The sequence below is a fragment of the Ostrinia nubilalis genome, chromosome 8 (genome assembly GCF_963855985.1).
Source record: "Ostrinia nubilalis chromosome 8, ilOstNubi1.1, whole genome shotgun sequence".
Taxonomy (NCBI): Eukaryota; Metazoa; Arthropoda; class Insecta; order Lepidoptera; family Crambidae; genus Ostrinia; species Ostrinia nubilalis.
The window spans coordinates 9,067,356-9,078,132 of record NC_087095.1 but is presented as its reverse complement, the minus strand read 5'-3'; the positions used below and the strand labels follow the sequence as shown (position 1 = coordinate 9,078,132).

Below are 10,777 nucleotides of genomic sequence, written 5' to 3'. Positions count from 1 at the left end.
TTTCCGTGACTACGTCTTTTCTAAAAAAGGAAATAATAAAACAGCATTACCTTACATAATATAACAAACTCCTGTCAGCATGATACAGTGCTGCAGCTTCTTATCAATTTTTAATTGACCTACTATACATTTATAACATAGATTAATAGAGCCTAGATAGATAGTAGATACGCGCAAGAAAAGTGAGACAACTTGATTGGACCATTCTGGCTCACTTGAAATGTCACATCAAGTAAAACAATCCGACAATTTTTTTTAATTAAATATCTTATTAAATAACAAATACTTAATAACATTTTATTAGAGTATTTCTCAAAAAAATGTACATTTTGAAAAAAAAAGTGTGCTCTGAAACAGTTCAAAAGTTTTATATTTATAAATCATCACACAAAAAAAACACACACACAATTTTGAAGGATGAATATTAATCTTTAAGATAACGAAGAATTATAGCTATAATCCTACTTATTACCAAATATTTAGATATTTTAAAAATAGTCCTTTTTTACCTTTCATACAAAAACCTGTTTGCCACCCTAGCTTTTTCATGTGTTTTTGTTTCATAAAATGCGATACGTAACTAAATTATTGTAAATTTCTTTGTATTATCGTTCTACAGTAATCGCAGTTTCTGTATCAAATTGATTTTCTATGGGGTGATATAATAATACATAAAACTCTCCCACTTTTGGAAAAATCGCCTTTAAATAATAAACCTTTCTTTTTCACAATGTCATAACTTGGAATGACAGACTTATAAGTTATAATTATTATAGTTTGCTCAAAATAGTCCAAAATAATGAAGACATTATGTAGAATCTATGTCTTATTACCCATGGACCTATAAAAAAGTAGGTCCATGCTATTACCTAATCTATTAAACAAAATAAATATTTGAACATATGTATAGTACAGTACAGAAAGAAAACACGTTTTATGACATAATTTTGTAATATTTTTAATAATAGGTGCCTACTTACACAAAGTCTTAACAAATGTTTTACATCATCTTAATGGAAAATAAAATAAAACAATAATAACACACTTTTACTTATTACTCTATCTAACATTTTTAGACTGCCCCAAAAGGGAAACAATCTATTCTAAAATCTACTCACCTACTTACATGTAGGATTTGTATGCTAATAAAATAACAAAAACTCTACTTTCATGACACTGGCGATAAATCAGTTAAGTCGCTTAACAACATAGGAAAATATTTTTACATACTTAATTAAAAATGTTCAGATGAAAAATAAATATAAGACATGTAACAGTATGACCAACTTATTCTGCGTTTTTTGAAAGAGATCGGACGTGCGTAAATAGAACTTTGTAATATTACCTAATAATAACAAATGCCGTGTAATTTATTTCGAATATGGTATATTTAAACATAGTATAAAATAAGGTAACTTTCATTATAAGTTGTTGCAATTCACAAAGGCGAGTGAGCTTTACATGATCGGTAGTGGTATCGGTAGAGGTAGTGTTCGTTTTTTCAAAAGTTTTGATAGACATAACACTATCGTTATGTGCATTAATTACACGTACATACACAAGTAAAGCTCACTCGCCTTCGTGAGTTGCAAGAACTGTTATCTATGTTCACCAGCCAGATTTCATTTGCTAAAAATGGCGGGTTTTTAACGCGCCATACACCGTGGCCTGCCACAAATTATACAGGGTATAAATTCAATGAAGATTTTCGTAAATTTTTTATTACTCCTTTTAGAACTCAAATCTTTAAGTAACTAAGTTTAGGCTTTTGCGCGGTACTCAATTCGTGACTCATTGTTTAGCCACACTTCGTTTGTACAAACCCAGGATTCTTTGTCCTTATAGGACCTAGTCAAAAACTAATATCTTCAAAGAAATGTAGACGTTAGATAAACGTAGTTTACCCTATGACACATTTTTGCAAAATAACCCCAATGTTTACAGCGACAAATTATGAAATTACTAAACATTAAATTAAAATACAGTTCTGAGTATACACAAAAAGTTTCTTAATCCTGACTCTCCATCACAATTAATAACGTTAGCTACTGTTGAATTTCTACTTCTCACTGCTCCAGACATTGTAGTTCTATTAACATTATTACTCGTAGCATTAGTTAAATTATCACTGCCGTTTATAAGCCAAGGCGTCCACACGAAGTCAAAGTTGACTGGGTCGCCTTGCGCTTGTAAATTCGGTGGACCTCTCCTATTTTGCATCGCCCAAAGAGCACGAAGTCGGCTAGTCAGTAACACCGCTATTTTATTTGCTATGTTCCAGAGGTCATGACTTTCTGTAGGATCGCGTCGAACGTTGAAGAGACAACCACGAGCTGTAATAAAAAAATATTTCAATTGTAGAAAGCGAGAAACAAATTATGAAGTGAAGTTCAAGCAAGATTTTTTATACTTATGTATCACACAGTTAATAAATCTAATTAAATTAAATCTTGAAACTTACTTGGTGCTGGTACACAAGGAGTAGGATCTCTAACGTTGTCCTCCTGCTTTATAGCAGTCGCTCCCCTCATTGCCAATACTTCATAGAAGTCCAGATGCATTCCCATTGTTTCAAATATTCTCGCAACTTCACAAGACCTCAGTGCTGGATAATAATCTGGAGGAGCGCCTTTCATTCTCATAAACTCGGCTCCGTAATAACCGTTGCTCAGTCCAGTGACATTGCCCACCACAATTTTGTAATCACCAGCTCTATACGACGCGTACCTGTTGAGGGCGCTGTCTTCTAAAGTTAACAGCACATCTCTTCTTCTTGATTCCCCGTCTTGTACGATGGAGTCCCATTGGTTGATTCCGTCAATTTTACCGTTGAATTGACCGCCAGCAGCTGCGGTTAGAGTCGGTAACCAATCAGTGATGTGCATTAACCCGTTCCATACTCTTGGCCGGAACGACGAGTGCCAAATAAAAGCTGGGACTCTTACACCGCCTTCCCACGGAGTGAATTTCTTTCCTCTGAGAGGCAAGTTGACGCCCCAGTTGTTCATTTCGCCAATTGTTGGGGCTCCGTTATCGGACGCGAATATTATGATGGTATCGTCCAACATTCCTTTCTCGCCTAGAGCGCGGACAACTCTTCCTACGTTACGATCGATGCTGTTGACCACCTCTGGAACAATTTCATTAGGGACTATTTAAGAATATGAGTGCAAATAATATATTCTGCTGCTGCAATAGTACCAATTCCAGTCTATGAGTTGGTTGTCGAATAACAAAACAATTAGAACACTTCTAGGTTTTAGAACAGCTTATGCCCCGAAGTTTTTATCCACTGACGCTTTATTACCTGCATAAAGCCGTCGCTCCGTATGGGCAATGTGTCTGTTCTTGACCGCAGAGTAGAGAGGAGGCTGCAGCTTTCCGCCGGGGGTGCCCGAATGAGGCGCATTGTGCGTGAGGTGAAGGAACAACGGTTGGGATTCATTGTGGTTGTATATTACTAGAAAAATATTGGGTAATTAATATAAAGTTTCCTAGATTGTAAAGCCTACGAAAGTGCAAAGATACAACTGAAATTACTAAGGCTGAGTTGAGCCACCTAACTTTGACCGTAACTATAACAACAACCGGTGGATTTGTATGTATTTTGACAGACTTTTGACGTTTGTTAAAGTCAAAGTCAGATGGTGCAACCCAGCCTAATAGTAAAACCGCTAATTTCTATAGCTATTGTAATTGCTTTAATGTTTTAATGCGATGATATTTGTAGTTCACAATGAGCGATCTTAGGCCACTTAAGGAGTAAGAACATCAACCAACTCACTCTTAATAGCTCTGTCAGTTAACGCGTCAACAATATAACGCTGCTCCTCTTCTTGTGGAATGTCGTTGTCGAAGAGGTCCAAGCCATACAGCAGCCGCCCGTTTGGCCACTGAAAGCACACGCTAATGTAATCTGGAGTACCTACTACATGCATGCCTAGTGAAAGTTACCTTGCGTATTCGGCCTTTTTAATCATTTGCAACAAGTGGCCGCTACAACAAATATACTTAGCAACACCCTCATGACAGATATAGATTTCAAAATCTGGTCACACTAACCTTGCCAAAACATGAGATTGTGCACTTGATTAATATTGTGTATTTTTATTATATCATAACCGAATTGTCTGACCGCAGTCACATGTTTAACCAACCACAACAAATCTGCGGATAGCCCGATACATAATACAGGAGTAAGAGTAGGCGGTTGGTTTCGAAAACTATAAAGTATTGAACTAGAAATTATTGATAAACATAAATGAAATCATAACTAAGCGTACTTAACAAAATTTTAATACATAAATTGCCACCATATAACCTATATGTCCAATAAAATTAAACATTTTATAGTTAGAAGGAACTTGAACATAGTTTCAATGAAAAACAATGAATGAAGCTTACCGTCTCTACATTATTATGAGTATAGTAGTCAATCAGGCCGCCTCTCATACCATAGTGAGAGTCGTACCCTCGCGCTGTAGGCAGAAACTCTGGCCGAGACATGCCCACATGCCATTTCCCCACAAGGTGAGTGGCGTAGCCTAACTCCTTCATGTATGAGGGCAGAAGTCTCTCCGTAAGAGGTATACCTCGGTCCTCTGAATTGTACAGAGGTAGGCCATGCATACCTAAAAAGTAATAATGGTGTTAAATTGCACAATCGTTTCATTTTGATAAAAAACTGAGCGACTTATCAACGCAGAATCTTATCTTCATGAAAACTTTTTTACTATGTAACCTACTTATTATATCCACGAGACACTTATTTCAATAGCTATCTAAGTAATGACATTGAAAACATCAATTGCAACACTGAATAAACCGGAAACACCAAGTTCAATGGATAGTTTAATTGTATAACTGGATAAGTTAATTGGATTAATTAATTTGGTATACAATTACAATTGTAACATAAAGCCTGAGTGGTGTGCACAATAAGTGTTAACTTTATGATAAATGTTTTAAAATACGATTAACTTGATTGATTGCATTAAAACTTAATTAGCTACGAATAATATGTAAAATATATTTATTTTATTGTAAAAACAATGTAGTTTCCCGGTGGGTATATTAAGATTTTAAAGAATACTCTATTGTTCTTATTTATAATGCAATAAATACGTTAATAAATTATTTAGATCGTATCATTAGTGAATGGAAAATATGGCTCTATTATAATAATCCGACAATGCTTAGAGCCTACAGTAAAAGAACACAATTTAGTTGTTCTTGTATAATGTAGGCATTGTAGTGCTTAATTTCAATAAATTAAAAATAAAGCAAGGCTAGGCTAGACTACAATGTGATGACAGAGAAATCTCTCGATCTCCACCTATGATCACACACTGTAGCTATGATCCGTTGTCTAGTACTCTTAGTACAAGCTTTGCTCATTTGGGACTAGAGGCCCTGTGTATAATGTCCAAGGTTGTCCAATGATCACTCACCTAATCTCATAGGATATTTCCCTGTGAGCAGGGCGGTCCTGGCCGGAGTACACACGGCCTCGCTGTAGTACTGCTGTAAGATCACGCCCCGGTACGCCAGGGCGTCTATGTTGGGTGTCAATATTTGATCCGACCCGTGGAAGGAGACGTCATTCCAACCCTAAGGAAAACAGAAGAAAGATAAGGAGATTTTTAGTAATTTATACAGATAAACTCATTTTAAGTGGATAATAAATGCGAGCACGAGTTCGTATCTATAGCGAATGTTACATTGTCTAGTAGAGCCTGTTCAACCTGTTCGCTAATCATAGTTCATCCAAAAATGGTAATGTTGTTCAAGTATAACGGAGTCATGTATTACGTATGCTGAAACGTCGCTCAAAACTTTATTCAAACTAGAGAACTCTTGACTTTCAAAATCACAACCATCTATACTTAGATGTTGATGTGATATGTGCACAAGTTTGAATCTATTAAGCTATGGATCTCTGAAAAGACATCTGACTCTATATCCAAATTATTAATGAGTATCTTTTACCTTCTTTATAACAATATAAAGATAATAAATCCAGCGCTTTTGCATAAGTATTCATTAAGTCTAGAAGGTTTTTCTAGACATCTTCAAAGTTTTCCATTTTACAGAGATTATGCAGAGCATGCAAACGAATAGACTTAGATATACATATTACAACATTTTTTCAAGTAGGTATATTTACTAGAGCTGTGAAGCACGACACAGCTCTTAAGATTTATCTAGATACCTCCCAATAACATTCTGTTAATATTCATCGAGGTACCTACACCCGCACTTCAAGAACATCATAAATTCAATGAGATTATGAGCGGGCATTAGAGCGATAAATATTTGACGTGGAGCTGAGGCTGCGGGCCCATGCAATATTACAGCTCTCATTAACCCACCTCTGAAAATTACGATCCATTTGAATCCCTTATTATAGGCAGATTACGAATAATTTATGAAATATTGAAATGAAAACAGTACATAAAAAACAATACACCATTTTAAAATTACGAAATTACGTGACCGATAATTTTACTCATGAATATTTTTACACAAAATTATGATGATGCGCATTCTCGTGCACAATATTTTAATTTTCTGTTATATTTTTTTGTATGAACGAGCGACAGAGTTGTTAGCAGTACCAGTAGTACCAGTATTACCATCTGTGTGATATTTTAAAAAAAATTGACAACTCTACAAAATAATAATGAAATTACCAACTAAAATTATTTATTTACAATGCCTATCTTAGTTACACAACAATTAAAAACTGATTGCTTAGTTAATTAAGTAGGGGAAGCCCGGGCAAGAAGCATAATGTGGGTAAGAAGAATAATCGATTTTACTAAAAACCTACAACACATGGCGCTACTGGACGTTTGCGGGTCTGTAAAACAGCAACACAGCCACGCCATGATAGTTCCACCAAAACAATACGTGCGTGAACTTTTTGTCAATTCGAAATCAAAAGTTTTGGCTGTTTTCTTACGATTTTTGCCAAGGTATGTGTGTTGATTTCTTGTATTACGTATTAAGTGTTGACTTATAGACTCTGTTTAGTTGATTGCATGTCAAATTAAGTTTAATTTGTGTGTGTTGCTTTTTTTCATCGGTAGAAATTTAACGGGTGGGTATACAACTTTTAAATATTGGTGCTTTGGGCAAGACGGATATGGGCAGAACGGATAGGTAAAGACAGCCATAACTGAATAGCAGGCCCTAAACAAAACCACACATCTGAAAACAAGAACTTCCAAACAAGACTTGTCAAGAGGAAAAATGACCAAAAACAAAAATCAGATGGAGAAAACAAAATATTTATGTTGTGTGCTCAGAATACACTGAACCACCTACCGAGGATTGGATAGATTGCAATCAATGCAAGAAGTGGGCACACGAGGATTGTACCTTATATTCAGGCATAGGCAGTTATTATTGTGATGATTGCAATGATTAAAGCAGTTATTACTGTACATATCCGTCTTGCCCAGGGGGGTCGGGCAAAATGGATAATTGGAACTTTTTTTTTAATGACATTTTTATTGTAGAATTTGTTTAAGTTTCCAAGTTTATTCTTTACAATTCCAAAGACCTAAGATACAAATTATTAATTAATAGACCGTTGTTGATTGCATATTTATGTGTTTTTTTTTGCCACTTTTCTTAAGGTATTCGTGCTGCCCGGGCTTCCCCTAGGTAAAGCAGCTTAATGAATTGTGAACAATCTGCAGTTTAATGGAAAGTTTTTTTACTCTGCAATTTGGTTGTAAATCACATGGAATAAATTAAAGTAGATGAGTATCATTGTGTAGTCTACCAAGTCACAGAACAAATTGCTTCTTTCTATTGCATTGTTTCTTTGCCATAGCTATACCTGATTCCCATTTCGCTTCGAATCGATGCTCTTTCAAAAAAGATTCTACATTCTCGTAAACTAAAAAGTTCTAAGTAGGTAAGTATTGGAAACAAGCAAATATTTGCTGCAGACGGTAATAAAAAGAAGGAAGCATAAGTAAAGTTAGCTTTATCCATACCCCAACCACAACTATGCTTTAGGAAAGAACTCTCTGGCCTATAGAGCGCAGGTAACATAGCAAACGTAAGAAGCGAAGTGAATGTGATTCGATTTAGCAAACTAATGGAAGTCTGCAAGTCATATTTTCGTTTGAAATTCTAATAATAGACCGTAATTAGAAGTAACATAGTAGACATAGTAAAAAAAAAATTGAACCGGCTCTCTTAAAGCCAGTTGACAAAAATTGCGTAATAAGTAAGTTTTTATTAATAAAAACGCTGCGTGTTAAATGGAGAAGATAGAGCCTTTAATTGAAATTCTAATACATAACAGATCGTAATTAAAAGTAAGATAGTAGGCATAGTAAAAAAGCGATAGAACCGGCTCTTCTAAAGTCAGTTGACAAAAATTGCGACTAGTAAGTTTTTATTAACAAAAAAAGCTGCGTGTTAAATGGAGAGCTCAGAACTGTTGTGAGATTACTAAGGTAGTAAAAAAGGAACCTGCGTACCATGTCATCTACCATTATAAAAACGACGTTTGGCTGTTGGGCGTTCACCAAACCGGTCACAGTCGTTATCAACAACCACCATCTAACACTGAAAAGGAAAAAACTTACGTTAAATTAAGTAATGCCATAAACCATGTTATATTTTTACTAACAAGGGGAAACCATTGCGAAGGGAAATCTATTAAATACATTAGATCTTCTCTAGTTTTGTTTAATTTAAAGCACATTTGTGTCAGTTTTTAGTAACCTTTGACATTAAAACTGAAATTACCTAACTGTAACAGCTTATCCGAATCGAAAAGTTCTTTCACTGGTGAATTCACCCGTAACAAATAAGTAGGCAGTTTTTGTCATGGATTCAAAGTAAAAACTAATAATTTGTTACGCTATCGAGCTAAGTACGTAACCTTTAATGACTTATCCTGATCAGAAATTTAACCTACCGCATTTTTTTAAGTCCGTTCAGTAGGGACATATTTTTGAAATAAAAAACTCAGTAGTGAGAGCCTGAAGCTCGTATTCTGAAACGAAGATTAAAACTCATTTCAATCTAAATTCATCTGTAAATGATTGGGTTTATTTATTAGAAGAATCATCTAATAGAATTCATTCTTGAGTGTGGATTTAAAAAGTTTGTCTTTTCAGACCTATACGTAGAGTAGGTACGTGTAGGATAGTTAGGTACGTTACATTTTGCAAAAGTTCAATATTATGAGAACTAACTTACCTACGCACCATTTTATAAAAAATAAGCACTAAACGTTATAATGTAATGAATTACAAATAACCACTGGAGTTATTTTTATATATTTTGTTATTACAAATTATTTAATAAGTACATAGTAATTAACAAGTGGCGAAAGATTACACAATGACTAATTGTAACAGCCATTGATCACGAGCATGTTTATATTTTCTTCGATAAATAGGTATTTATTTATTTTTCGGGATTTAAGGAATTTGGTTCCATTCACTGTGTTTGTTACTAGTTTCGTTAGTATTGTGTTTACACATTCACTATTTTTATACTGAGTTGGTACCTACTGCGAAGACGCGTGTTCTCAAGCAGGATGTTTAATTATTGGTGATTTAGTAACTAATAAACTAAATTTGAAATTAATTACAATTTCAATCACGGTTGAGGTGCATGCTTTTATATTATTTTTATCATTGTGCCATTTGTTTTGTAAATGTTTGTGTTATGAATATAAGGATGTGTAAGTAGAATCATTACCTACTTAATGATTACCTACCTAGTTCTATCATAATTCCTAGCTTTTGCCCACGACTTCATCATCATCATCATTTCAGCTATAGACGTCCACTGCTGAACATAGGCCTCCCCCAATGCTTTCCATGTTGATCGATTGGTAGTGGCCTGCGTCCAGCGCTTCCCTGCTACCTTTACGATATCGTCGGTCCACCTTGTAGGTGGACGTCCCACGCTGCGTTTTCCGGTGCGAGGCCTCCATTCCAGAACCTTTCTGCCCTGATGGAATCGGTCTGATCGAATCAGAAATGAGGAGATCCGTAAACGAACCAAAGTCGCGGACATAGTCCGACGGATTAGCAAGCTGAAGTGGCAATGGGCAGGGCACATAGTACGCAGAACTGACGGCCGATGGGGCAGAAAGGTTCTGGAATGGAGGCCTCGCACCGGAAAACGCCCACGACTTCGCCTGCGTGAAATTTATATTATCACAGATCGTTATAAATTATAGCCTTTATGTTAATACTATCAATATCCGTATCCGTAAAAATTTTATCAATATCCGTTCAGTTTTCGTGAAACCATACATCTACACAAACGTTTGAATTTTTAATATTAGTAGGATAAACAAACAAAATAATACAAGTGTAAAATTATTACGTACCATAATGTGTTTTTGCACTCCATTGTAGACTTTTGACTCTAAACTTACACTAATTAGTTTTAAAACAATCTAATGATACAGTCACGCACAAATCTTTAACATAATTTTAATTAATATTTTGTAAACGTTATTAATACAACATCATGAAGTCGTATTTCTAGCACAATGTTTTTTTTTTTCATAAATTCCGAATTTTTCTTCTTTTTTTATTTAGTTGTGTAAACTTATGAGGTAAAGGGAAGCGGGTGGTGGACCGCCACGGGCTAAAGTCGCAGTGATACAAGCTATTGAATTCGCGGAGGCTGTACTCTATTGTGAAATGTATGCATTTACAGAATCTTTCAAGGTCTCGGTAACGAATCGGTGAATGAAATTTAAGACAATACATGCACATCGATTAAT

The 10,777-nt window shown here is 35.1% G+C and overlaps 1 protein-coding gene across 3 annotated transcripts; it reads right to left on the bottom strand.

Annotated features, from left to right (window-relative positions):
* Positions 1-932: 932 nt before the first annotated feature.
* On the bottom strand, positions 933-10,413 carry LOC135073883 (arylsulfatase B-like). Of its 3 annotated transcripts, none has more exons than XM_063968115.1 (8): positions 10,376-10,413; positions 8,502-8,589; positions 5,451-5,610; positions 4,405-4,631; positions 3,785-3,893; positions 3,308-3,460; positions 2,462-3,130; positions 933-2,333 (listed from the first exon to the last, which is right to left on the bottom strand). In XM_063968115.1, exons 1-8 carry the CDS (start codon positions 10,396-10,398, stop codon positions 1,975-1,977), a joined length of 1,788 nt encoding a protein of 595 aa, XP_063824185.1. In that variant the 5' UTR covers positions 10,399-10,413; the 3' UTR covers positions 933-1,974. The 3 variants fall into 3 exon arrangements, with proteins under 3 accessions (XP_063824185.1, XP_063824186.1, XP_063824184.1); XM_063968116.1 differs by lacking the exon at positions 10,376-10,413 and adding an exon at positions 9,229-9,257; XM_063968114.1 differs by lacking the exon at positions 10,376-10,413 and adding an exon at positions 8,945-8,964.
* Between the last annotated feature and the right edge of the window lie 364 nt (positions 10,414-10,777).